The sequence below is a fragment of the Penicillium expansum genome (genome assembly GCF_000769745.1).
Source record: "Penicillium expansum strain MD-8 chromosome Unknown contig46, whole genome shotgun sequence".
In the NCBI taxonomy this organism is placed as follows: Eukaryota; Fungi; Ascomycota; class Eurotiomycetes; order Eurotiales; family Aspergillaceae; genus Penicillium; species Penicillium expansum.
The window spans coordinates 352,586-379,868 of NW_015971183.1; the positions used below are offsets into that span (position 1 = coordinate 352,586).

Genomic DNA, 27,283 nt, shown 5'->3' on the forward strand with positions numbered 1-27,283 from the left:
CCAAGGGCTGCAACAGCCAAGGAACAGGCTGCTCGAGGGCTCGTGGCATCTTCAATGTTGTTGGTGTTGAGGCAAAATGCCTCAGAGTTCTCCGTATTGGATCTCTACCAGCAGGTTTTGGGGAATCCGGTGGAATGTCGCCATTATATCAAGCCTCTCAAATTCGGCTCCAAAACACATAGGACAGACATAACGCGCAAGGAACAATCATCGCAAAGGGACAGCAAAGGGGCACAAGGAAAATTTCTCGAACAACGCACAAATAAATCACAACAGTACCTACTATTTGGTTCAAATTCTGCTGTGACATAGCACCACTTGGTGGTGCACTGGGTCCTGGAGTCGGCGCAGAGTGAACGGGGGTTCCAGGTAATGGTTGTTGGGAAGGCATCGACATCCCATTCCCATTTACACCTGGTCCCATACTACCACTGCGAGGTCCAGGGCTTGGGGCCCCGCCTGGTGCCGACATAATCGACAACTAATCGATGACAACTTCGAGACAGATCCTCAAACTGCGATGGAGGATGGCAACGGAGCTGGGTTGCGTACAATCGCCGGCGATTTATATGATTGACTTAGGTGGCCAGCTATCAATATTTCTCCTATTGTATATAGCGCCCAAAGGTATATGGGACTTTGAGCGTTCAACAATAGAATAGTGGATTTGATATCTTGAATTTGATATCCCGACGAGCTGGCTACCTCACCGCTTATTAAGACCTCCCCAGCTTCCGACACGTGACCACGACTAATAAGCTTCCCAATCTCCATTGGGATCTTGATCTCTCGTCTATAATCGGCACCGGTAGAATTGATTAATACGACTATCTATCTTCTTCCTTCTTATAATCCTCCACCAGTCAATATGAGCGAAAACGCACCGCCGCAAGAGCTACCGATCTTTACCTCTGCCGATCGCATTCGACAGCTGAATGATATGGATAAGGTACTAGGATCATACAATTATGCAGTAACCATTTGCTGATTCTTCCCATAAGGATGTTACAAAACTCCTCCATTCTGCCGGTCTCGCGATCCAAGCGTTGACCAACGCCAAACCGGGCCCTTCTTCCGTTGCACCAGATGGATCACTCGACTCACACAAAACGCGGTTCAAAGAAGCAAGTGCGAAATACTTCGCGCTTCTCTCCTCAGCCGACGTATCCCTCCGCCGACAGGTCTACTCCCTAGAGGAATCATCTCTTGTAGGACCCGAGAGGCCGTCGCGCGCAGGAGAGACAAAACCTGGAGCCAGAAATGAAGGAGTCGCAGGAGCGAAATCGCGGGCTCCAAACTCACTGGATATCAGTCGGCTTAATAGCCGGAAGGATACAGTTGGAAAAGATAAGGAAGCCGAATTGTGGGCGGCTGCTCGTCAGTTTGTTGAGCAGATGCAGAAGCCTTCCGAGACAAGCAAGGACTCCAGGCCAGCGAATGGACCGGAGGACATGCAGGTGGATTGAATGATGAGCCATGTGTTCATTCGGCGCAATTTGTTGAGCTTTCTTCATACGTTTATGATACCCCGGGCTAGATGCTGCCACCGGCATTGAAATTACGAGTACAACGAGTCCCATTGGAAGATGATACATATATTCAGAGCGTGCAGAGTACATATGTAACCAACGCTAGGCGCAAAGTGTGTATGGATCAGTGTTCGAGCATGTTCACAGAACTACGCTATACAAAACGAAAACGCAACGACAGGTATAGTTCACCGGCCTAGCCGAGCAAGATATTTGTCGGAACAGTAAACATGGCTACTTCTGCATGGACTTGATCATTTCCCGCTGGGTTTCCCGGTCTCTGTTCGCATCAGACAATGGGCCCAAGCCTAAATTCATGTTAGCATATTGCAACGGCACGGATATTATGTGCATCCACTTACTTCGGAGCTCGCCAACTACATCCTTCGCCTTGCCGAAGTAAACCTCCTCTGTGATGTGAAAGTCCATGTCAGCATAAAGCCCTCAAGCCATTAAATGACGAGCAGAGAAAGAAACATACGTAGCAAGTTTCGCATCTTCAATTCCATATCCTCCACCAACCTGCCCACATTGGCGACATGGCTAGCATCCGACTCCACAGGCAGATCAACTTCCACTTGGCGAGTCATGTTCCCGCTGAGGTCCATATCACCAAGAGCCTCGGTTTTGTTGGCTAGGTGAAGGATAACAGTACTAGTGAGTTTGTAGTGGGACATACGAGCGCGGTCGGTAGCCTCGAAAACGTGAATGCTGTCCCATTCGCCGGAGCTCTGGGAACCCGGGGTGACACCTAGTCGAAGGAAACAGTCAGTCGCAATCTTAAGGATAGAAAGTGATCCGCAGTCAGTTCATAACGCACCCTTCTTCAATAGAATCACGCCGGCAAATCCATCATCCAAATCCCAGAAATACACACTTCCCACGCCTCCTTCATAGTACAGCTCGCGGTAAACATCGAACGACTCGTTGGCGGCAACCTCGAGCTTGCGCACTCGCTCACTGGGCACGGTGCCATCCTCAAGCGGAGGGTCAAACTCATTGCTCCATGGTGACCGGTAGCTATCGCCGTCGCGGTTGTAGTCGCAGAGCAGATAGTCGCGGCTGCTCTGCGGGCAGCGGCGAATCTCCAGGGGCTGGTCAACGGAGGAGAGGAGGTCTTCGGTGAGTTCGGGGACGATTGAGGTAATGGCTTGCAAGTTGGTCTTGGTGTCCCGCGGGTTTAAGCGCCGAAGGAGGTCGCTGCAGAAGGGGTGGTCAGCTCACTTGTCTCCGACTGCATGGGGCGGGGTTGTGTCGGGGTCTGGGGTTGTCATAGCGAGTGTCATGGATGGGGGAAAAAGGGGCCTGTAGTGCCGTATTTATTGCGAGACAGGTTACTCACAGCGCGCTGTCAAATTGTGCATCAGCCATGGTTGCGAAGGTTGGTTGTATATCTGTTGCTTAACGAATGGCGGTGTTGATCTTGGGCGGGTGAGGTGCGTGCGTATTTTGGGCTTCTTGCGTGGCAGTACATGATATCTATAGCAATCGGAGCATATCAACTTCGACAGCACCCATGAGAAGACAAAAAAAGACTACACAAATGTATGGTTACAGAAATTTGTATTCTTTGTTTTCTTAATGATCTTTAATTCTTAATCTAGCGTATGAAATACGCCCACTGTCTGCAAGATCTTCATGGAAAAGACAGGCCATACCACTGCCGGATTGTTGAATCGTAAGGGTTTTGGTGAGTAATGAACCTTGGAAGAAAATCAGATGTGCGCGATAGATTTGTGATACATTTTTCTGTCTCCTAAGGCGAACCTGAAGCAAGACTCATCTCATCCTGCCACCAACCCGCAAAGACATTCAACCTCTCTGTCCTTACCCTAGCCATCTCCCTCCCCGTAGCAGTCTTCATCATCCCTTCCAGCTTAACCAGCTTGTCTCCAAAATGCTCAATGGAGTTATCCATCTCCCATTTCCCATCAACACAATATTTCTTCCCTACAGCTCCAAGGAAGGTAAAACACCTGCCAATTCCAACAGCCCCAATGGCATCAAGTCGATCAGCGTCCTGGACAACTCCAAGCTCGACAAAGCCATCCTCATCAATCATCCTCCGGATCAACGCCGGATCCTTGCATTCAGTCGTATAAGAAACATGCGACACAATTGTCTGCACCCTGGATGCGATTTCTGGTGTCGCACCCCGTGCAAGAAGCGCATGCTGCACCATAGTCGTTGGGTCGAGTTCTTGGCTTCCGGGAGCTGCATCCATCTTGGATAAGTACTTTCTGTCACCGATATCATGCAGCAGTGCTGCGAGTTTGACAACTGCCCCGTTGTATTGCGTTGTGGGGTGTAGCGCCCGCTCTGCTTCCAGGATCTTGTTGGCGAGCGCTCCCACTCTGTGGACATGTGCTGGGTTATGAGATGGGTCGTGGCCTGACATACAGTCTGTCACGAAAGCGGACATCTCGCTGAAGAGTGCTTGGAATTCTTCGCTGGTATCATCCATTGTGGGCGCTTTTAATCCGGTTGTTGGGGGATTGAAGTTTTTTTGGTCCGATGATATGAATTGAGTGGTACTCAAGACTTATGCCAGCGGTGTAAGTTGGATTTTTATAACAAGCTGACTATTGGTTGCTATGTTTCTAGGCAACAGCACCGTATTTTGAAGAGAATACCGGGTTTCCCCCGCAGTAAACAGATTTGGCGGTGAATGACACTCGACTCGTAGCTACGAAGATTGCCCCGGGATGCATATTGCACTCTCACGTTGAAACCGGTGTTTCCGTGGAATTGTGGGAACAGCTTCATATTTTTTTTTTGAAGATATAGACCGGCCTCTATATTGTACATGTGGGATACCAACTTTACGGGGACTAATCTGCAACGAAGGCGTTGGGCTATGATGTTGAGAGATTTCTATGCAAGGTCTTGGTTGAATGTTATAAGAAGTACGATTATACTGGTTGTAAATTATGATGTTCCATTTGAAGAAAAGGTTCGTAACTGATATTTAAGACAATATCACACGGAAGAAAGTAAAATTATGTTCCAAGGCCGAGAGAGCCATCCCATAGATCCAGATCGGGGGTGGTCCCGTATGCCCAGACCATGCCGAATTACAAAGTCGCAGACCAAAAACCTAATATATTTCGCTCACAGAGCAAAGGCAGCAACAACCAGGCCGAAGAGACCAGCAGCAGAGGCACCGAGTTTGACATTAGCAGCGGCGTTGGTGGTTTGTTGCGAGAAGCCCGAGGAGCTGGTAGCAGTCGCTGAGGAGGAAGAATGATTGTTGTCGTTGTTGTTATTGCTGTCATTGTTGCCCGAAGCTGAAGGCTGATGTTAGCAGAGTTCCGTATCGACAAAGTTGAATGAGAACATACACTGAGAATCGGTGCTCGACGAGTCAGAGCTAGTCTGCGTGGCAGTGCTGCCGGTACTGGAGGTGGTGGAAGAGTAGGTTGCAGTTGCACCGCTGCCATTGCCGCCCCAGAAGTGCGAGTTGTAGCAGGATTGCTCACACTCGGCGTACTTCTGGGCATCGGCAGGAGAGCCAGTGCCCTGAGGGCAGGCAGCAACACACTTGTTGGTGTCGTTTACCTGGCTCTCGCTTGGACAGGGCACATGGTAGCACTTGGCTGTGCAGCAGATATCCGTGGCTTCGCCTAGAGTCAAGCTGGATTAGCATCAAAGCTCAAGATGAGAGGCTATGAGAAAGGGTAGCTTACAGCTCTTTGCGCACTCAACCTCGGGAGTAGAAGTAATGGTTGAAGGGTTCGCGGTCGTAGTGTCTGCGGCAGCGGCGATAGCCAGCAAGGCCGAGAGAGCGAGGATGCTGAACTTCATATTGAGTAAAAGGGTATGAGAAGATGACTAAATCAACGAAGGTAAAAAGTGCTGGTAAGTAGTGACAGTATATTGAAGAAAAGAATGGCAGATAAATGTAGGGTGGGAAAAGAGCAGACAGCAAAGTATTAAATATTATTGATGACAAGCCCACAAAGCAAACGGACGCCCTTGGCCCTGGCATGGATTTTATTCAAAACAACCTCAGAAACGAAAGCAGGTATACCACAGAGTCCTATTCGCGATGTCTCAGATTTAACCTAAGGATGTCAGAGTTGGCGCTTTGGTTTCGACGAACCAAGTCCATCCAGGTGATGCACGGCGATGATCTTACTTCCCCGGACAAGAATATTGTGCATGACAATCTCCCCCTTAGGAAGGGGTTTGCTGTTTGGTCGCAAATTGAGACCCTGAGGGACACCAGACCTGTCAAATTAGATAATATTGATTGACTTCAGGCATTAGCGTGTGAGCAAGGGATCGGTTCTTTATGGGATGGAGAATTTTGCCATTCCTATTGGCTCTCAGGGCTTGGCAGGAAAACTTTGAAAGTCACAAAGAACAGAAAAGATAATCTTAAGGCTGTTGGTAGTACAGAGTATATTGTACGTAATCTTGAGGCTACTGTTTGTCAGGTGGGATATCAAAGTAGAATGGAGGTTTTTTAAGGGGCAATGGGACCAAACGCATGTTATATGATAGACAAGCATGGAATATGAAACCCTCAAGCACCTATGTAGGTACAATATACTGCATAGTTCGTCTAGGCTCAGCCATTCGAGAGATGAAGTGCATTCAAAGATTTGGGGCTCACCTGGGCAATGAACAAGGGTCCGGTGCAAACTATACAAACATAGCTTCATCACCTGACTACGCGACGCGACGCGTGACGATTGCACATGCAGAGTGCTATGGGAATGCCTTTCAACTATCCACGCGATGTCGACAGATTCTGAGTCGGATTACTTCGATGATGACGACTTTGTAGTCCCTGGAACCCCCGATGGGCCCTCCCGTCCCGCAAAACGCCGCCGCGTTCGAAATCGCGGGGAAGAGCGCGAAGGTCAAGATGACGGTTCTTCGATCGACTCGTTCTCTGATATGGAGGATGACGATTTACCCTCCCGGCGCCGAGAATCACCTCTTGGTTTCGAAGAATATCATGATCGCCCCAAAAATAAGAGCTGTGTGTTGAAGCAAGCCACTGTCCAGAATGACATGTTTGTCACGCAACTCACGCAGCCCTCCTCAAGTCCGGAACGAATACGGGGTCCGCGATGGCAGAAGCCTGTTGCAAAACCACCTCCTCCGAAACTCGAAACTAGAGAACAAGATGGTGGTGGTGGTAGTGGTGGTGGTGGACAGGAGGGGAATTATTCCCAAGATGATGAGGAGTTAATGGCCGCTATCGCAGCTTCCTTAGATTCATTTGAGGAGGAGAAAACAACCAGAGGGGTATTCCAAACCCCAAGTTTATCAAACAACACTGCTCCCAAACCGTTTGCCCCGCCGGAAAAGACAAACACGCATGTCTCGGTGGATACCCCGTTTGAGCTGGAGGACATACCTGAAGGTGCATTTGATTCTTCGCCATTATTGTCACCAGTAGCACGACCAGTCCATCCTGCAGCTCCGCAGTTCAGTCAATCCCGAGGCCCAATTCGACAACCCCATCTCAGACAGAGCACCTTATTCGGCATGGTTGCTCCAAACCCCGATGTCTTGGTACCGCACCAACAAGACTGGGGCCCGACAGAGAAGACTGAACCCCCGACCCAACACAAACTTGTCAAAAATGCTTTGGATACATGGGTCTACCCCACGAATTTGGGCAAAACCAGAGATTACCAGTTCAACATCGCTCAGGCAGGCCTGTTTCATAATCTACTCGTGGCCTTGCCAACAGGTTTAGGAAAGACATTTATAGCGGCTACAATTATGCTCAATTGGTTTCGCTGGACGAAAGATTCGCAAATCATTTTTGTAGCACCAACGAAACCCTTGGTCTCACAGCAGGTATCGGCCTGCTTGGATATTGCCGGAATCCCACGCTCGGAGTCGACAATGCTCACAGGAGGGGCATCACCGGGTATTCGCGCCGAGGAGTGGAAATCAAAGCGGGTGTTTTTCATGACACCCCAAACACTGATCAATGACCTGAAGACCGGGATCGCCGATCCTAAGCGAATCGTGTTGTTGGTCGTTGATGAGGCTCATCGCGCGACGGGTGCGTATGCATATGTTGAGGTGGTCAAATTCCTTCGGCGTTTCAACAACAGTTTCCGCGTGCTCGCACTCACAGCAACGCCGGGCTCAACAGTCGAATCGGTCCAGGCGGTTATTGATGGCCTGGACATAGCGCGTGTCGAAATCCGTACAGAGAACTCAATCGACATTCGCGAGTACGTTCACGCTCGCAATATCGAAATCGAAACATTTGAGAATTCAGATGAAATGATATTCTGTATGGACCTTATGTCTGCGGCCTTGCAGCCTTTGCTTGACCAACTCCGGACCCTCAATGCCTACTGGGGACGTGACCCTATGGGGCTGACTGCGTACGGTCTCACAGTGGCGAGACAGCAATGGATGCAGTCCGACGCCGGTCGGAATGCCCATTTTGGATTGAAAGGCAAAGTCAACTCCATTTTCACCGTTCTTGCTAGCTTGGCCCACGCTATCGATCTCCTCAAGTATCATGGCATCGTGCCATTCTATCGCCATGTAACCCATTTCAAATCAAGCTCCGAGGGACAGAAAGGCGGAGGTGGGAAATACCACAAGCAAGTCGTACAAGATGAAAGTTTCAAGAAACTACTTGGCCATCTTGAACCATGGAGTAAGAATCCAGAGTTCATTGGCCATCCGAAATTGGAATATCTCAAGTCAGTGATTCTGAATCACTTTATGGACCGGGGTGAAGGGAAAGACTTGCCTGATGGCACTAGCCAGCCTGCGACTCGTGTCATGATTTTTGTACATTTCCGTGACAGCGCCGAAGAGGTCACGAGAGTGCTCAAAAGATACGAGCCCATGATTCGGCCTCATGTTTTCGTGGGTCAATCCAGCGCCAAAGGCTCTGAAGGCATGGACCAGAGGACACAGCTCAGAATCATTGAGGATTTCAAGAAAGGCACTTACAACACGATCGTTGCGACCTCCATCGGCGAGGAAGGTTTGGATATTGGAGAGGTCGATTTGATCGTGTGCTATGACTCGTCGGCATCGCCCATTCGTATGCTGCAGCGCATGGGCCGAACTGGCCGCAAGCGGGCCGGTAATATCACCCTGCTATTGATGAAAGGCAAAGAAGAAGACTCCTACATCAAGGCCAAAGACAACTACGAGAAGATGCAGCAAATGATTGCCAGTGGCTCCCGATTCACTTTTCACGATGATCGCTCTGCACGCATCTTACCCGCGGGCGTGCGTCCAGTGCCCGATAAACGACAGATCGATATACCCCCGGAGAACTCGCAGCAAGAACTACTTGAGCCGAAACGCAGAGGGCGAGTACCGAAGCGACCTGCCAAAGTGTTCCACATGCCGGATGATGTGGAGACAGGGTTTACTCGAGCCTCGACTTTGGCTGGCGACAAACCCCAGAAGAAGAAAGCCACTGCACCCAAAAAGGCAGCCACCCCCAAAAAGAGACCTCGGAGCCCCACACCCGAGCCTGTAGATATTCCATCGGTGGAGGACGTTGTTCTTAGCACGAGTGAGCAAAATGATCTTGAAAATCATTATCAGAACATCGGTGCCACTTCTCCGCAGTTCATCCGATTCCCTCGCAACGACGCCTTTCCACGTTTGCAGCTCATTGAAAGGCCCACAAAGAACGTCAAGCATGGTTCTCTCACTCGACGCATGGTAAAAGCCTTACAGAAGATGCACGAGGCTGGCCCTGACTGCGATCATCGGTTTAAAGAGATTTTAGCCCGCGAACCCCCCTCGTCAGACGAGTCCAGTCAAACGGGCCGGAGTGGTTCAACTAAGAAGCCTCGGCACAACCCAAAGCCCTTGAAAACACCATCTAAAAGTACAGCTCGACGGGCTTCTAACAAAGCTACCGCAAACCCCGCTGGCGGGGAGGTTGTTTCCTTGTTATCTCCAGATCGCGAACCCAAGCAGAAGAACGATCCTTTTGCCTTTATAGATGATGACTTTGGTGATGATGGCTCGGATTTCGAGCTGATGGATGCTAGCCTTTTGTTTAGTAGCGGGTCTAAACCTAAGGGTCGGAAACCGAACAAACCGATTATTGGAACTAGTGATGACTGATGTAATAGAGACAGGCATTAGATGCTATTTGGACATGGGAGGATTCTTGCCACGTTCGAATATAGGAATTCTATTGGATACACTTCATCAGACTCATTCCTATAACTAGACCTATCTACGGTGGTTTTACCTAGTCTAGTCGGACATGTGCAATTATATCTCGCCTGGACATTTCCAATCTTATTTAATTTGAGTACACAAGAATAGTCGGCCGCGTTTGCGGCCTTGTGACGTCTTTTGGTTAGTCTTTTTGACTGTCTTGTTAGCTGGTCTTTTAAGACGTATGCGAAGGCAGGGAAAAAGCATACTGTGTGCAAGAGACTTTTCTACGAGGGATCAGAATTCCAATAACACATGAACCGAATTTAGAAGACATTACGATATAGACATGCCCTCACAGCTCCCATCCCCCAAGCTTCCAAGCTCCGAGCCTTGATTAAGTACGGAATTCCCTCAAACCGTGGCTGTCGCTACGCAACCCGTCGTATAAAAGTAGTTCTCAACCTCTGTCACCTGTACAATATTGGCCGAGTTCCCCTCCATGATATCAGTCGCTTGCCATGTAAAGCACGCACACGTACTACTTCCCAACATCGTCCATGTCCATGGCCATATGAAACACTTGGTGCTTCTCCACTTCGCAGGTGGCAGAGTCGTAATTTCCACACTGGACGGCAGGGGGGCATAGTTCGTTACCTGGGTATACTCAAAATAGCCACCACTAGTTGGTATGACTACAGCCAGAGTGGAGGTTCCAGTAATCTCACCAGTTCCGAATGGGTTTATTGGCGCTTGGGTTTGGGTGGGCGAGAACTGAGAATTGATAGGGGACCCTGGCGTGGCAGGTTCTGAAGTCGGGGAGCCCGATGTAGGAGTACTGGTTGTAGAAGATCTTCCGATAACCTGCTCAGAAGTTTGCGTGGAAGACGCCGCTGATCCATCTAGATCGGGTATATCAGCCAAAGGACCTCTTGCTTTGTGTTAAACATAGTGGTATACCTGATGAGGACGTAGACATATCCAAGGGACATTCTGTACGTTTCCCTATACCAGCTGCGGGCCATGATAAAAGGGTATCGATATCAAAGTTCCAGCTTTCAGGTGGATATCTCTGCGTAAGTAGAGATAGAGCATCCGTTTCGGCTTGGCCGTTCCTTTTATCTTTGCTGGCCAATGTCCACCTATTAGACATTTCCGTAGCGGCATGAGCGCCCTGCGAGGAGAGATAGGCTGACATGAACCTCGAATACGCCGGTGCCCAGCCACCCTGCGGAGCGTATTGACTACCACAATAATCGAATGTATCGCGGAGGAATTCATAGATACGGGCGTTTGTGGTCTGGAACTTTGTATACACGTCCTCAATACGCATATAATCAAATGCCATGGCGACATTATAGATTTCCTTGAGCCTCGCTGCGGTGCCCTTGCCGCCTTTCAATTTTCCATTAAATATCTGTTTAGAAATTAGTTCGATGAGCGTTTAGCTTCTCATAAGGCATCTGTCCATACCTTTCCTTTCCAATCATTCACACTATTGTCGAGAACAACAAAGTCTGGGTTGGTAAAGCTAGGAAGCTAGAATCAAGTCAGTATGAACGAAAGCATCGAAACCGTATCCAAGGGTTTCTGGTATCCAACTGCTCATACCTGATTAAACAATTCTTTTCCTAGATTCTTACCGTCGCTTGGAAAGAACGTCTTTTTCATATCTTCGCACGAAATCAAATTTTTGTCAATAAGATAAGTCAAGAAAGCCGGCATAGTTTGCAGTTCATCTGGGGAATTTCGAACCTGATTAGTATAATATAATCAATGTTAGGTTTACAAGTGTTAGAACTTACAAACATACTCCGTTTGGACAAACGGGGATTTGCTTGCGCCCATAGCAGCGTATTTCTTCTTGTCCTGGTCATAACACGTTTGTGACGTTAAAGTATCAAAGTCAGAAAGTAATGCCACTTTGGGTGCTACTCCACAATCCTGTTCTGGGACGATGTATAACCCTTTTAATGGGGTATTCTGTTTTTTCATGAAGTCCACGATCTTGCTGGGGCCTGGGTGCGACGGATAATGCAGCGGGTCATTCACAATGCCAAGATTGCAAGTTCCGAATTCATAGTAGCCGTCATCTCGACCTCTTGGCCATAGCGAGGAACCAAAGAAGACGGTCTTATCTTCGTCGACATCGCGCTTTGTTTCAAAGGTGGTATCATCCGGAAACTTGTAGCAGCTGGCTGTCGTCGTCGAAGTAGTGACACTAGTCTCAGTAGCTCCAGTAATAGTACAGCCACTGATAGGGGTGCATGAAGTGGTGGTAAATGTCGCGGTAGTGCGATCGGTAATATCTACTCCGTAGCTTGTTATTACAGTACAGGAAGATGCCGTTTCTGTGATTGTGCAGGATGACGAGGACGTGGCCGAAGAGTATGACGTTGATGAAGATGAACTTGACTCATCAGTTGGTTTTGGATCCAAGTTTGCGCTAGAATATGTAGGTTTTCCTATCGAATCGACTGTGATGGCGGGAATTGAAGACGGAAATCCAGGAGGTGGTGGACCAGGTGGATATACACCTGGGGAACCCATCAGAAAGGCCGAATCCTGCACCAATATCTGGAGGACAAAACTGTTTTTCGTTAGCATATATGGATTAAACCTCTAAAAATGATCCCATACCCAACAAAGAGATCCACCAACGATTGGAATCAGAGTCGTGTGGTGATCCGTTCCGACGGTGGACGTATGGGAATTACTCGTAACGCCCTTTACTGTTGTGACCGATGTCACTGAGCGCGAGGAGTAAGTTGCCAGGGCTACGATTCCGTCTTCGGTTGATGAGCTTATGTCTGTTGTCGTGGCCAATGCCCTATGAGAGGTAGTATCGGAGCTGTCATTACTTGAGTTAGGTGTTTCGTCAGGCGTGGAGGTCCCGGGTACCAGACTTGCTGATGTTCCGACAAGCCCTGGCACAGAAGGCGGGACAGAATTTTCTGTTGGTTTATTTGAAGGATGGTCTATAAGGCTGGAGGTCCCAGATGTGGTCGATATTTGTGTACTGCTGGTCGAGAACCCAGAACGCTGGGTTTGGCTCGAGGGAGCAGGTATTTCACTCGACATAGATGCATGTGGTGTGCCATTGGGAGTCCTGGTTCTCGTAACCATAGAGGTAGGATAGGGTGTGGTATGGGGTAGACTGGTAGATTTTGATGTGTCAGGAGTATAAATTGAGTCGAAGTGAGAAGGGCACCCAGACGAGAACGGAGAAGAGGAGGCCAAACTTCCAGTAGGAAAATGACTAGAGATACTAGCACTTCTCTTTCCAAGGGATATCCGAGCACCTCTGACCAGAGAAACTAGGAAACAAATAGTAACAAAAAGGTTGACAGCCCTCATTTGAAGGATTTTATTAAAAACCGATGTAGACGACAATATTAGAACGATTGAGGACCAAGGTGCCTTGCAATCAATCCGGTTTTCTTTATATTATATATTGGAATAAATTGCTGACCGGAAAGCCCAGGTTCCTTTATATATTTCCTCACTATCTATTTTCCAAATACCCTCAAATGCTAGGATATTCTATCTATTAGGGTTGGGTCCGTGGAGTGCTCAACGTGCATGGATGAATTTGGAGGTCGAGCCGCACTTAGATTCGAAAATCTGGGAAGTTAATTGATCTCGACTGGCTGAGAATAGATTGCAATCTCAAGTTGGCGCCTACTAAGCACTGAAGTATGAGCGGGGGTAGAGTGGAGTCTCAACAGGGTTCTTAGGGGCCGGCGCTTAAACGAAATACAATTAGAAGGGGGCGATATTGTTGCTAGCTGTATTCACATTCGTAATAAAAGAAGCCTGGTGAGGGGAAGATTACTTATTATAGATCTTTATCCTAGGCGCTAAGTGAAACTGGCCAAAAAAGGCAACATCCTTTTGAGGAGTTTAGTCAACCTCAGCCGCAATTCCTCTTGTCATGAATCTCACTTCTCGCAATCTCAGAAAGCAACCAATCGAGCCCAACTACATCTGAGATCAATCTGTCTTGCGCTACAGAATGAATGGACCAGTCTCCCTCCTCAAGCTACCCCCTGAGATCCTCGGCGCTATTTTGTCAGTAGTCCGTTCGTCATTGGACACTCTTAAGGCTCTATCTCAGTCCTGTCATCACCTGCATGCCATTGCAACACCTTTCCTTTACAGTTCGGTTGTCATTCGGAGTCCAGAATCTATGAGTTGTTTCCTTGAGACAGCTGCGAACTCCCATTACTTAACTTCCCTCATACGAGAACTACAGATTCATTATCATGATCTCGATGAGGATACTGACAATTCGCCGGAAGATATTGAGCCTGCGCTTCCAAAACTCGTGAATCTGGAGTCATTGATCATCAAATCAAGCTGGTTTGACTGGGTCAAGCCTAGTAAGATGCAGCTACTTTGCCACCCACAAGAAACACTCCCTGCTCTGCGATCCGGTGAGTCGCGTCTGATCTTTTCATCGACACATGTGTCGAAGACAGAACTGATGAATATAGTTACCCTCAGCCTTGACTATGGGTACGAGTGGTCTTTCCCACTCGGATCATATGGGGTCTTACTTCATCATCCTGGTATAGAGAGACTAACTATCGCCGGAGCTAAATTCCAATTGATAACTCTCAACGAGTGTGCAGCACCGTTCCGATCAACCCGCCTTCAAGAGCTCAGATTGTTGAACTGTGATATCAAGGCCAGAGACATCGAAGAAATGCTTCGTTACCCCCATCAACTCAAGCATTTCACTATCAAGGGCCAGGAAGAAAGATCTGAACTTGGCTGCTTTGGGGATAGCAATCGACAGTTGTATATCGATGCTCTCAGGTCCCATTCTTCATCTTTAGAAACTCTCGATATTGACCTTCAATTCGATGAATGGAAAGAGCCAATGGATCTCAGTAACTTTTCAGCCCTCCAATCTCTCACAATTTCACCAAGAATGTTGATTGGAGACAATGGATGTTTTTGGCTCAAGCCAGCATCAACTTTGGACTGGGCGAAACTTCTCCCATCAAACTTACAGCATCTCAAATTCCGCAATGATTGTGGAGTGTTTCCCATATTACAGATCTACGAGGCTCTCCGCGAGGGCTATATCCGTCTTCGCTCTTTGACTTGCCAAATAGCTTCAAATGTGTTAGAAGACGGCTCACCTTACTTCGAGGAGAGTGATCTTGATTCGGTTACTCCAGAAGGCATCCGGGTCTTTCGTTCGCCAAATGATCTCATGTCTGAGGTTTCTCCCGACGGAGTTTCATACTCGCAGGGATTTCAAGGACTTGGCGTTGGGTTCTTTGTGGTCGAAGTCTCTCGTACTGAGAAGCTACCAGGGTACGATTCATGTCCGTGCCCCTGCTGGACATACAAGCATCGCCTCTATCGTGACTCAGATTGGTAACCTTCTCTGGAATTCAATGGCGTGGCGTGAATGACGAAATCGCCTAACTCAATCATAAAACAGGAAAATAGTTCCAATTTATCATCTAGCAATTTGATACGACCCAAGACTATTCTTCGGCAGCTCCCCGTGACAAATGGACTCTATGCCTTCCAATTTTAATCATGGCTAAGTGCGCTATTTTTAAGAGCGGAATGAGAGTAGAATATCATGCACCTTCAGAAATAGGGGTAAGGTGAAATTAAGGGCCGTGAAAGGTACTCGCAGAGTAAATAGGATTATGGAGCCAAGTGCTTCTTAGGGTATGTTCTGAGTGTAGACTGAGTGCTCGATAGATGACTCTAAGCGGTACCTGAGTGTGAGCACCCAATTAGACTTACTGAGCATCCATTGGACCTCACTGGTTCATTATGTGATTAGTCTAAGCAGCTCAGTGAGTCTGAGCCAGGACTAAAATCTACTTAACCTGACTCTCAGCGCCCTTATAAAAGCGATAACAGCTAAGGTAGGAACGTATATCAAGTACGTATAGCTACATAGGATTATGGAGGAAATGGAAAGGGGGGATATGCTCTTTCGACTGAACTTATAAGCTTCTGTCTTACTAGTTCTGGATTCTGATAACGATCGACGATTTTAAAAATCATTATAAAGGGGTATTAATTATTAGATATTATAAAATAGAATATAAGTTAAAGATAGTAGTAATATGTATACATGGAATATATTGTATTTTTTTGGTGCTTTGCAGCTATCTGTTTTTTTGGTGATTGTATTCCATTCTAGCTTAGGGCTTGTTGAAAGGGTGCATGTCACTCCCGCTGCCTTAAAAAAGAGAGACAAACCTGGCTGTAAATCATCGCCGAGCCTCCCATCTATCAGAACATAATAACTCCAACAACGTTCGGGGCTGGATCTGGGTATTTGGGTATTTGGGTATTTGGGTATTTGTGTGTTTGTGAACGATATCAAACGTGGAACGTCAATCCGAGAGCAAAGAAATCCGAGAGCCGAAAACAACCCACCTCGAGAGAAAGATAGATAGTATGGGTTTATGCAAGTGTTTAGTATGTAGAAAGTCAAAACAAAATAAAATCGAAAGGGAGGAAAGAGGAAAGAAGAGGCGCCAAACTCCGATTGCGATCAGCGCCGCCGCGCGAGCACAACTTCTAAATCGATGCAAAGAGTGTAGAGCGAAAATAAGACAACAAAAGAGGGATCTCGAGTCAATTAGACGCGGTCCCGAGCAAAGTCAAGCACCTCGCAATCATCCTCAAAGAAGCCATCGTCGGCTTTCAGCGGAGTGGAGTGTCTCTTCTTGCGGCGAGTGGTGATAACAACTTCCTCCACATTGCCAGTGCTGTTTCCAAGAGTAATGAGGTTTTCTATATCTCCACCAGCCCCAAGCGAATGTCCATGGATGACGGCGTTCTCATCCTCGTCATCGCCATGGTCATCGCTGGAGCTGTTGAAGGACCTCAAGTGCACTTTGATCAGTGGGATATCATTGCCAAATACCCATTGTCCACTCGGTTCACTTGCATCGCTGCCAGAGGTGAAGACACTCAAACCAACCCGCTGATCTGTGTGGAACGGCTGGTATGGGGTATTTGTCTCAATCTCAGCCTGGGAGAGAGGCTGGCAAAACGATCTTGCAGCACTAGATGGCTGAGAGCTGACCGAAGGAAGAACAAGAGAGGCATGGACTTCTAGTTCTGGATCAAAGGCAGATAAAGGAGCTGGTCCACACGGAACCTGGAGATTGTCAGGTAGTTTGATCTGAGACTCCTTACCGCCGACAACAGAGTGAGGCTGTCGGTTCTTGTGGCCGGGTACAGTAGCCCGCTTGAGGCGGTACATCTTGAAGTACCCGCCATCCACAACACCCAAGAATATGAGGCCCTTGCTGCAAATCCATGTCACCCGGGAAGGTGCAGGGTCTCGAGCTAGCCCTGGCAAGTGTAAACGGTTCTCTCCAACATGGCGCAAAGTATTCACAGTACCCGTTGCGGCGCCCATTGACTTGCTCAGGCCTGCAGCGACAACCTTCCCACTCTTTACACTGGCAGCAGAAGGTAACGCAAATCCACTCATATTGGGAAATGCAGCTCCCGTCGACGGGACACGACCCCGGACAGCGGAGAAGAATGGCTGCGTTTTACCGCCAACCAACTTCATAGCCGCTGACAACGAATTGCGACCGGCAGATTGACCGGGCACCTCATCTACCATGGGGTCGGTAGCCGGCGGCTTATTAGCAGTAGGCTTTGCACGGCGGAATGGGGGCCATTGAAATGCGCTTCGAGGTAGATCGAAAACGTGGACGGTGCCTTTACGTGTAATTACAGCCAATCTATCACCAACCGGCGCCGTCCAAATCACATCAACGATACTAGATGTAGTCAACCGCGCATATCTAGCAATTTGGCGCACATTGGGATTTTGTCCCGTTTGGTCATCAGCCATAAAAGCCATGGATCGACAGTGCTTGAGTTGCATGAGATCCCACACGTATTGCACATCGCCCTTCTTGCTCGCTGTGAACAACATCAAGCCGTTCGGAGAAAGAGACAAGAAGCTGCAACCATTGGGAACCTGGAACGTCGAGACTGGGTGGATAAACACATTTCGTATATCTGTGCCGTCTTCGAATCGTCTCAGGTCGATGATGGATACGGTGTCAGGTTCTGTGGCTGATGTTTGTGTATCCTGTGCATGTGTGGGAGGGAATAATCCATATCCCTGTGTCTGGGGGTCTGGTCCCTGAGGTGGCCGACGTGGAGAGGTGCCGGTTGATTGCTGAGTATTCCAATAATTGTTCCAGGCCTGCATTCCCTGATCACCCATCCAGCGGGCACCTCTGACAAGTTCTTGGGCAACGCCTCTTGCCATTTTATCAAAGAAACTTTCCCCTTCCCCTACATCTGTCGCACATGACACCGAGGGGACAGCAGGAGGACTGCGGGTTTCAATGCCCGGAACCTTGCCGAGTATTAAACTAGAAGGGACAGTGCCCTGGATTGATCCTCTGTACGCTGAGGACGGGGGAGCGAATGCAAGCCACCTTCCTTGTACAGCTAAAATGGGTCTTTCCAGGGCAGAAACACCACGAGGAGAGTCGGTGCGAGTCCCCTCAGGATCAGTTGTAGAACTTGAAGAGGTCGAGTAACGCCGGGTTTCTTTGGACTGAACCCCAGTCCATGTCTTACCCAGACACTGGTATGCAGTGGTATCCGAGGATAGGACATGTCTATAAACATAAACTTCCCCACTGACCCCGGATGCTAAGATAATGTAAGCACCGGTTGTGAAGAGCTTCAATTTTCCCACAGGCGAGGGTGCAAAGGATGGGAGCCCGGGAAGATTCTCCAGACATGGCACAGGCTTGCTTGCAAACAAGGTAGAGACATGTTCACCGGTCCGGAAAGAGTAAACTTCAACTCGAGTTTGGTAAAATTGGATGTCGTCTCGCGCTGAGCGCTTGTCGTTAAAGTGACCACGAGTCGTCGAAGGAGGAATTTCATTTGCGTCCGATGTTGCAGAGGAGAGTTGACCTTCCTCCTCGTGTGGCGGTAACGGCCCATGAACAATGACAGCCACATGCGGCCGAGACGATGCAAACGGGTCGCTGGATGGGTTGCCAGACAAGAGTTTGGCCTCGATAACACGGCCATTTAAACCAGTAATCTGCCCCACGAGCCGAGTTCGACGATCTTCTATGGCGAGGATCTCCACGGCACCATCTGTCCCAACCAGCAAGACGTTCATTCCTGTTCGCGAGCCTTTGGGTGACAAGCTAGGCAGCGTTTCAAAACTACAGAAGGAATAACTTCCGTCGGTGGGCGATCGATTCTGAGTTGGAATAATATCAATGTCCGGTGCTCCAAAGAAATGTGCTTGAGGAAGATGAGGTGGAGGCGCGTGATTGCTCATTGGGCTCCCGTAAGAGTGACTCTTTCTTCTGTCCACAGACTGTTGCCTCGAGTTCAGAATACTTCGGTAGCCATTACCATAGCTAGATGGTAAAGTTCGAATCTGAGGAGAGGCCGAGGAAGGATGACCGAAGCCACTCCTTTCTTGAATCGTTGGAAAGTTCAAGGGCGATGCACTAGGCAGCGATGCACTTGGTATATCCCCATCCATAAGATCGGTGGGCGGACTCTTTCCATAAGGCACCGACTGTGCCCACGTATCGGTGCGGCTAGCAAGGTCGTCACCCTCTGGCTCATCGAGGGAGTCGAGGACATCCAGGACAGGCGACGTGATAGATGGGTTTACATGATGATGTTCAATAAGAGGTTCAGGGTCTGGGAAGGAGAGAGGTTCCTCGGGTGGTGGGACAGATGGCTGGAGGCTATCCATGCAATCTGGCGTTAATGACGCATGTTCATCAGAAACCAGGCAATCACCGGTGGATACATACATATCATCCGGTGGGCTTTCAGCTACAGCTCTGGCCACCTTGTTCTTTTTGCCCTTCTTCTTTTTGCCTTTCGCACTTGGTTCATGCTCTGGTATGGTCCGGTTCTGGTCCGGGGCGAAGGGACTATCGTCTTCGGGCAAACGGCTGTGCTGGCGGATGAGATCGTCAGATTCGGCCGGGAGCATTCAAATAGATGATGCCTCAGTGAGAGGCGATAGAGAAGTAACAGAATGAAGCCGCTCTCAGGACCTTATTTGTGGTCTGAGAACGGATATGCAGGATCGTTCGGTTCGAGATCCTGAACGGGCACCGGAACCGGGATCTCGGGAGATATCACTAGAAAGGAGGATGGCTTTCATGGAATCAATCAAATGATCAAACATCACAACGGCTTGACGAAACTGGGAATGCATACCTGTAGTGTATTCACAGTATCCTTAATAATAAGGGGGTTGTGGCGAACGGAGGCACCACTGACAGCGTATCTAGAGCGGAGATCACTCTAGACACGCGGGGAAGCTTTAATAGATAAGCACAACACAGCAACAGCTTGAGATAGTTCAAGCTGCAGAAAAAATGTAATCCAAAATGACTTGCATACACAAGTCCCAAGGTTGAAGTCCGAAGATGAGTCAAGGAAGAAGGATGATGTTATGGTTCGCGATAAGAGAAGAGGGGGAGGGGAGCTGACCCCAGGTCACCAGTCAGGTACGGGGCTATTTAGGATGTATTAGGATGTAATAGGGGGGGGGGCCTGAGTCAGAGCACGGAATAACCTGACCGTGTCATTCCCAATAAAAGCATGATCTGATTCTCGGCCTTTACTCCTTCATCTATCTTTGTCTTCTATTCACCAATCCCGACTCTACAATGTACCTTGTGGTCTACAACAATGCGCGTATGAGGGGAAACTTGTCAAACCATGCAAACACCGATAAGGCGCTCTTAGTCATATCTTCTTAGTCATATCTCGCGGTCTACCAGCCCTGGAGGGCGTCATTACTTGCTGTTAATATTGCCTCCTTACATGCCTTTGACATGGTACTGCATGGTTGAAGTCAACAGCCGAGTCCACCCATGTTCTCCTTGGACATTCCTGGGCATTCCTTGTTTGTTTTGTCAATAAAGTTGGCCCGCCGTCAGAAAGGAGTGGCTGGCGTCATCGTTGGCTCCAGCCGAGGTCACAGGGCATTTGCGGCATGGGCGAAGATGACGACTGGTCTGGGCTTTGATGGCAAATGACAGTTCAGCCGGGAAATTCAGGCTCTTTTGTTTGGGCTACGTGATAATATGGTCCATACATATTCACATATATATAGCCGCTTTATCCTCCACTCTTCTTCCGGGTCATATCCGACGTATATCCAGTGTGAAAGTTTTTTTTTTGGCAAGGCGCTCAATATAACAAAATTAATTAACTTGAGATTTGTTTTGATAGCCACTGAGCTTCGGAATGGTTGATGGTACAGAGTGCTGTCACGGAGGGTTATCCTCTCTCCTGATATGATGTCCACGGTCGCTTAGGTCTTCTTCTTAGCTGCGGCCTTGGCCTTGGCCGCCTTCTTCTTGTTGCTGTTGATCATGACAATTCCGATGAAGGTGCCTACCACGGCAGAGGCCAATAGTGTGAGAATAACGGGGATGCGGATGGCCCAAACACGGGGCGGGAAGATGTCGTGGAGAGGGTGGCCGGGGTCGACGAAGGGCTGTAGAACAAACATTAGCACGGAAAACCAAACATTATCATCAATTATCATACCATCAACAGGGTCCACGCAGTGTAGTAGAGAAAGATCGCAGTCGCGACCAAAAGCATGACGGATCCCACGAGTTGGCCCAGCTAAAGCACAGTCAGTGGGGTATATCCATTGAATGAGACTAGATAATTTACCATTCTGATAAAGAGCGGTAATTTGGAAAAAGAAAAGAAATATGAAGGAACGTCGATGAATCCTGGGCTGGACAGAACTACCTAGGAATCTCAGGAGCTCCCGTTGTTCCTAGTTGGCCTCTGGTCACGTGCATCCCGCTAGAGCTTTCTCCTGCTGCGTCCTTGAATCCTCTTGTAACCTCAGTCCGGCTGAGATTCGCAACCACCGTCCCTCCGGTGTACATCAACCCTTCTTTCTACCCCGGAGGCCTCTCTACCCATTGAAAATGTCCGATTCGGATGTTCTCCAGTCTGCGGTGCGCGTGCCTACGCCTCCACCGGGCGCGTCGTACTCTCCAGCCGCAGCCTCTCGAAAACGCTCACCTCCGTCTCGTTCCCCCTCTCCTAATCGTCGCCGATCGCCTCCCGGTGATTCCCTTCGAGAAGGTCCCGATGTTCCCAACACCGACGCAGAACACGCCGATGACAGAGAACGGCAACTTGCTGAACGACTTCGCGAACATGAGAAGCGCGAAGCGGCGCGTAAGCCGATGACCGAGGAACAAAAGCAGGCATCCGCCAAGGCAGAATACGAAAAGCTGCTCAATATGCGATCCGGTGGCACTTACATCCCTCCGGCCCGACTCCGTGCGTTACAGGCGCAAATCACGGACAAGACGAGCAAGGAATACCAGCGCATGGCGTGGGAAGCTCTGAAAAAGTCGATCAATGGTCTTATTAACAAAATCAACGTTTCCAACATCAAGTTCATTGTTCCGGAACTCTTTGCGGAGAACCTAGTGAGAGGCCGAGGATTATTCTGTCGATCAATTATGAAGGCGCAGGCGGCCAGTTTGCCCTTCACTCCAATCTACGCAGCGATGGCATCTATCGTCAACACCAAGCTTCCGCAGGTTGGCGACTTGTTGCTTACCCGGTTGATTGTTCAATTCCGCAAGGCCTTCAAGCGAAACGACAAGGCAGTCTGCATTTCCTCTACAACTTTCATTGCGCACCTATGCAATCAACAAGTGGCCCACGAGATGTTGGCAGCTCAGATACTCTTACTCCTTTTGCACAAGCCAACGGACGACAGCGTGGAGATTGCTGTTGGTCTGACTCGGGAAGTTGGTCAGCATCTGGAGGAGATGAACGCTCCTATCGCACTCGCCGTATTCGACCAATTCCGAAACATTCTACACGAGGCCGATATTGATAAGCGTGTGCAATATATGATCGAGGTGCTTTTCCAGGTGCGCAAGGATCGGTACAAGGATAATCCAGCAATCAAGGAGGAGTTGGACCTAGTAGAAGAGGAAGATCAGATCACACACCGTGCTGGCTTGGATGACGAGCTGGAAACTCAAGACACTCTCAACATCTTCAAGTTTGACGCGGAGTGGGAGGAGCACGAGGAAGCCTACAAGAGGTTGAAGGCCGAGATCCTGGGCGAGGAGAGTGATGAGGAAGATGAGGACCGGTCAGATGAAAGCGAAGAGGAAGAATCCGATACGGAAGAAGTACAGATGGATATCAAGGATCAGAGTAATACTGATCTGGTCAACCTGCGACGAACAATCTACCTCACAATCATGTCCAGCATTGATTTCGAAGAATGTTGCCACAAGCTGATGAAAATCAACCTGCCGGCCGGGTTAGAGCATGAACTTCCATCCATGATCATTGAATGTTGCTCCCAGGAACGGACATACTCTAAATTCTATGGCCTGATTGGAGAGCGATTCGCCAAGATCAACCGACTTTGGTCAGACTTGTTTGAGGCTGCCTTTGCCAAGTACTACGATACCATCCATCGTTACGAAACAAACAAACTGCGCAACATTGCCCAGTTCTTTGGCCATCTCATCAGCAACGACGCGATCGGTTGGCATGTCTTGTCTGTGGTTCATCTCAACGAAGAGGAAACCACATCCAGCAGCCGTATCTTCATCAAAATTCTGTTCCAAAACCTTGCAGAGAATCTTGGTTTGCCTGGACTGCAGGCCCGATTTAGAGATGATATACTGCGGCCGAGCTTTGAGGGTCTCTTCCCCACGGAAAACCCACGCCACACTAGGTTCTCTGTCAACTACTTCACCAGTATCGGTATGGGTGTATTGACAGAGGACATGCGTGAGAACCTCAAAAACCTCCCCCGTCCTACAGTGCCCGCTTTGGCTGCACGAGCCGCCTCTCGATCCCCCTCGCGCACCCCATCTGATCGATCCCGTTCGATGTGCTCAACATGCACTGGATCTCCTCACTCCCGCCGTTCCCGGTCACCTTCGTATTCCCGCTCTCCATCTAGGGACCGTGGCCGTTCCTACTCTCGCTCCCTCACCCCCTCTTCCCGGGGCCGAAGCTACACACCTTCACGCTCCCGGTCCCCAGTGCGTCGCCGTCGTGACGCATCAGATAGTCGTTCTCGGACCCCCGCAGGACGATCCCGTTCCCGATCCATCTCTCGCACACCGGCCAAGCGTAGCCGAGCACGTTCTCGCTCCTACGACTCGCGAAGCCCAAGTCGCAGTCCCTATCGACCTCGTCGCTCGGTTACCCGGTCTGTCACACCGCCGCGCCGAGGCCAAAGCCCTCCTAGCCGGAGAAACCGCAGCTACTCCAGATCAGTTTCCCGGTCTGTCACACCTGAACCTCGTCGTGAGCCGGCGTCCAAAGGTGGAAAACGATATTCGTCTGAATCTGTGTCACCCCCTCCCCGCCGACGACGTGAGGCTACAGACTCTGTCTCTCGCTCTCGCTCGCCTACTCCCAAGCGTCGGGCAGAATCGCGGGGTCGAACCCATTCGCGGACGCCGCCTCGGCGCAGATAGATGGGGAGCCTCTGATGACTTGATCCCGACTTCTTGTGGATTGGCTGAACGGTCCGTATGGTACTGTTCATAATGAAATAGTACCTATTTGGAGCGAAAATACGACACTGTACTTCTTTTATTCGGTTTGGTGCCAGGAATTTGAAACTTATGGGGATTCATTAGGAGCAAATCGATTATTCAGGGCGTATCCACGCTTTTCCAGCATTTTATTTCCTTAATGTTCAAATAGACCATCTTGCATCCCTCTAGTTATAAGTGTTTCATTTCTGGGAGCCATTGGCAATATTGTCATTTAATGCAGTCAAAAGGGTATCTCATCATGATCTATCGCGATCTATACACCAACCCATAAATAAAAAACCTACTCAACCTCCCCAGCCTCCCAAACACACCTATCACACAAACAAGTCCCACCCAAAGCCCCAGAAGCCCACTCCCTCCTCTTCTGAACCGGCAACCCAATATCACAATAATGATTCAGGATCTCCGAGTCCTTCGCAATACCCCCAGGCCTAAGCTCCTTCATCTCAAGCCCACGCGACCAAACAGCCGTCTCATCATCTCTGCGCGCGCGGAAATTAATCTCGCTACTCCATTCCCAGGTCACATTAGGATCACACGAATGGTTCGCAAGACACCACAGCGGATGAACAGCGCACAGCTCCGGGCCTCCATCCCAAGTCGACAACCGACCTGACGCTGTACCGCGGAACTTAGCAAAGAGCGTATTGAGAACCCATGTATCGTAGCGGTAGAGCACGGCATAGGGATCCAGACCCATCTCATCGAGGAAACGCTCCGGCTGCAGGACATTGAGCTGGAAGGAGAAGGGGAGAGTGGCGGTATCGTCCGTGGTAGGAGTTGTCTCTGCTTCCGCGGAGATAGACTCAATATCGAGATCGTGGAAATCGCCCCAGATGTATTTCACTTCAGGCAGCTCGAGCGCGTGCTTGTCCTGTGTAGCGGACATCGCGAGCGCCCTGCCAAGTAGAAGAAGGTACAGGTAATCAGCCTTATCCTTGGGGTCGGGGACATCCTTCCCGATGGAGTCGAGGCCGTCCTCGAGACCGCAGATCGCGCCGTGGTACACCTCCTGCGCTGTGTCGTGGCATTTCTGGCTGCAGAAGATGATGTCTACGCAGCCGCCCTCACAGGCGACCGGAGGCTCGGCAGCGGAGAGTTCTGGGAGCGGTGCGTTGCATGCATCACAGAGGTCGTCGTGGAGACGGTTTGTTGCTGTGAGGAGTGAAGACTCGCGGAGGATGATCTCGTCTGGGGCGATATCTTCTTTCGCGAAGAGGCCGAGCTGCACGGAGACGTCCATGCTGGACGAGTTGTCGTCTGCTGAGGCATGCAGCACTGGCAAGGCCACTGCGCGGACCTCGCACTTCGGCGCGATGACCGCCAGTCGCTCGTTGAGCATGTTGAGGGTTTCCGGTGAACGGCGGTCAGGCTCGTGCTCGTTCCAGGGATAGAGGACACGGCGGGCGAAGCCCTGTGCAGGGAGGACACTGGGGTCAATTGAGTTCAGGTCGATGGTTTCGGTTTCTGAGCCAGAGCGAGATTTGTATATTTGCTTCACGCGATCCATCTGCACATTCAAAGCAGCTACTGACGCTGTTGCAGATCTATTTTCGAGTAGGGCTAGCCCGCGCACGCCGAACTCGAATGCATCGCGGTAGCAGCCGCAGCGGACGAGACTGCGTACTAGAAGGACGTACACCTGGTCAATGATGGCATCATATTCCTCTTGGGTGATTGGCACAGTGTTGTCGTCTTCATCTTCGTCTTCGTCTTCATCATCTGATTCATTTGCCGCTTTCTCGGGAGCCTGCTGAGAAGGGTCTATCTTCCGCCTAGCATGGAACTCGCATTCATCTGGTTCCACCACCGACTCTAGGAGTGCCAGCGCGCGGTACGCATCTGCAGAGGCAAGATCGGGGAAGCCTAGCTTTTCATACTGAATGCCTCGTTCAAGGTGGAGGTGGGGGTTGTGAGGGTCTGCATAGAGCCTGGTGGTTGTCTCGTTGCGAGCTTGGAGTACTTGTGATGCAGACATGATGTAATGTGTTTACTCTTCTTGTTTCCAAAAATGTAACAGCTTTTTATACACAGTTTGGTTTTCGACAGCCAACAATGCAGTATAGAATCGATATCAAACTGTGATATCAGGCTGAGAGGTTTGGGGTAAAGAGGTAGCAGGTTATAGACTTCAGCGGCTGGACCTATAGCATTGACACAATATCAAATGATCTTTGACTTTATAAATGAAGTTTGTGGTCTGCCCCTCTGTAGATCGACGATATTCGTGCGGGCAAGTTCTTTTTTATCGCAAAAAAATTCTACGATAAGGACGGTCACGTGAATTTATACTTCTCTCCAATGGAGGTTGTTCTAACTTCTCAGAACTAGTATCCTTGATGAAAGATTAAAATCCCCCCAATCATGTCTAAAAGCAATATAAACAAGATGATAATGACACCTTAGATAGTATAGTTGGCGTTTTAGAGTGAGGAAATTTTTTTGAACAATGCAGCGGAGTCTCGGTAGAAAGCTGCTTCTACTAAGTTTTCTTGTAAGTTAGGGGCAGACCATGCCATCATTATCTATGTCCTGGATATATCGATTATTGGCTACAGAAATTATGGGTATAGCAAGACATTTGAATATCATTATTATTATACTGGGCCATCGAATATCTCGATCTCCACAAGCTCATCAGCAATATCACAACCAGATACACAACCTTAGACGCTAGTGTCCTGAGCATTGACTGACAGCCAATATCTTCCCAAGTTGGTATTTGTTGTACCATCCTTGCAATGTAGTATTATAGGTTGAGATATGTGATGATGAAAGGAAACGAAGGAAACGACACCGTAGGCGATTTTCAGAAAGAAATCTCATTTCTGCCGATAGAGGCCTGATGGAATTATTAGCTGATAGATTTGGAACCTAGGTTCATTAATGATACTGACATTGTCTTTGATAAGACTATCCTTCACGATCCTGTATCGATATAGTAGGCGAAATCAAAAAGAAAAAAGACTTCGTTCACTTCCGAGTACGGATCTAGCCAGCAATACCGCCAGTGTCTGCAATTTACAG

General features: G+C 49.1%; 11 protein-coding genes across 11 annotated transcripts; 4 read left to right on the forward strand and 7 right to left on the reverse strand.

Annotated features, from left to right (window-relative positions):
- Positions 1-868: 868 nt before the first annotated feature.
- Positions 869-1,466, forward strand: PEX2_016900 (mediator of RNA polymerase II transcription subunit 11; the record flags this gene model as incomplete). The annotated part of the gene is made up of 2 exons (XM_016738965.1): positions 869-949; positions 1,002-1,466. The coding sequence occupies 2 exons, from the start codon at positions 869-871 to the stop codon at positions 1,464-1,466; spliced, it is 546 nt and encodes a 181-aa protein (XP_016602482.1).
- A 297-nt stretch (positions 1,467-1,763) lies between these two features.
- Positions 1,764-2,900, reverse strand: cap2 (F-actin-capping protein subunit beta; the record flags this gene model as incomplete). Its single annotated transcript, XM_016738966.1, has 6 exons — positions 1,764-1,837; positions 1,892-1,939; positions 2,011-2,163; positions 2,209-2,280; positions 2,350-2,729; positions 2,872-2,900. The coding sequence occupies 6 exons, from the start codon at positions 2,898-2,900 to the stop codon at positions 1,764-1,766; spliced, it is 756 nt and encodes a 251-aa protein (XP_016602483.1).
- Positions 2,901-3,285: 385 nt separating this feature from the next.
- PEX2_016920 (HD domain-containing protein) lies at positions 3,286-3,993 on the reverse strand (the record flags this gene model as incomplete). The annotated part of the gene is made up of 1 exon (XM_016738967.1): positions 3,286-3,993. One exon carries the CDS (start codon positions 3,991-3,993, stop codon positions 3,286-3,288), a length of 708 nt encoding a protein of 235 aa, XP_016602484.1.
- Positions 3,994-4,640: 647 nt separating this feature from the next.
- PEX2_016930 (uncharacterized protein) lies at positions 4,641-5,333 on the reverse strand (the record flags this gene model as incomplete). Its single annotated transcript, XM_016738968.1, has 3 exons — positions 4,641-4,816; positions 4,871-5,152; positions 5,216-5,333. The coding sequence occupies 3 exons, from the start codon at positions 5,331-5,333 to the stop codon at positions 4,641-4,643; spliced, it is 576 nt and encodes a 191-aa protein (XP_016602485.1).
- Positions 5,334-6,272: 939 nt separating this feature from the next.
- mph1 (3'-5' DNA helicase) lies at positions 6,273-9,614 on the forward strand (the record flags this gene model as incomplete). Its single annotated transcript, XM_016738969.1, has 1 exon — positions 6,273-9,614. The coding sequence occupies one exon, from the start codon at positions 6,273-6,275 to the stop codon at positions 9,612-9,614; it is 3,342 nt and encodes a 1,113-aa protein (XP_016602486.1).
- Positions 9,615-10,194: 580 nt separating this feature from the next.
- PEX2_016950 (uncharacterized protein) lies at positions 10,195-12,260 on the reverse strand (the record flags this gene model as incomplete). The annotated part of the gene is made up of 6 exons (XM_016738970.1): positions 10,195-10,310; positions 10,382-10,555; positions 10,614-11,070; positions 11,127-11,192; positions 11,265-11,392; positions 11,459-12,260. The coding sequence occupies 6 exons, from the start codon at positions 12,258-12,260 to the stop codon at positions 10,195-10,197; spliced, it is 1,743 nt and encodes a 580-aa protein (XP_016602487.1).
- Positions 12,261-13,668: 1,408 nt separating this feature from the next.
- On the forward strand, positions 13,669-15,095 carry PEX2_016960 (uncharacterized protein; the record flags this gene model as incomplete). Its single annotated transcript, XM_016738971.1, has 4 exons — positions 13,669-14,089; positions 14,150-14,224; positions 14,288-14,981; positions 15,041-15,095. The coding sequence occupies 4 exons, from the start codon at positions 13,669-13,671 to the stop codon at positions 15,093-15,095; spliced, it is 1,245 nt and encodes a 414-aa protein (XP_016602488.1).
- A 1,183-nt stretch (positions 15,096-16,278) lies between these two features.
- On the reverse strand, positions 16,279-19,656 carry PEX2_016970 (uncharacterized protein; the record flags this gene model as incomplete). The annotated part of the gene is made up of 1 exon (XM_016738972.1): positions 16,279-19,656. One exon carries the CDS (start codon positions 19,654-19,656, stop codon positions 16,279-16,281), a length of 3,378 nt encoding a protein of 1,125 aa, XP_016602489.1.
- Positions 19,657-20,991: 1,335 nt separating this feature from the next.
- Positions 20,992-21,365, reverse strand: PEX2_016980 (dolichol phosphate-mannose biosynthesis regulatory protein; the record flags this gene model as incomplete). Its single annotated transcript, XM_016738973.1, has 3 exons — positions 20,992-21,177; positions 21,231-21,311; positions 21,363-21,365. The coding sequence occupies 3 exons, from the start codon at positions 21,363-21,365 to the stop codon at positions 20,992-20,994; spliced, it is 270 nt and encodes an 89-aa protein (XP_016602490.1).
- Positions 21,366-21,628: 263 nt separating this feature from the next.
- On the forward strand, positions 21,629-24,245 carry PEX2_016990 (pre-mRNA-splicing factor CWC22; the record flags this gene model as incomplete). Its single annotated transcript, XM_016738974.1, has 2 exons — positions 21,629-23,455; positions 23,508-24,245. The coding sequence occupies 2 exons, from the start codon at positions 21,629-21,631 to the stop codon at positions 24,243-24,245; spliced, it is 2,565 nt and encodes an 854-aa protein (XP_016602491.1).
- A 291-nt stretch (positions 24,246-24,536) lies between these two features.
- Positions 24,537-26,234, reverse strand: PEX2_017000 (putative MYND domain protein; the record flags this gene model as incomplete). The annotated part of the gene is made up of 1 exon (XM_016738975.1): positions 24,537-26,234. One exon carries the CDS (start codon positions 26,232-26,234, stop codon positions 24,537-24,539), a length of 1,698 nt encoding a protein of 565 aa, XP_016602492.1.
- Positions 26,235-27,283: the final 1,049 nt, after the last annotated feature.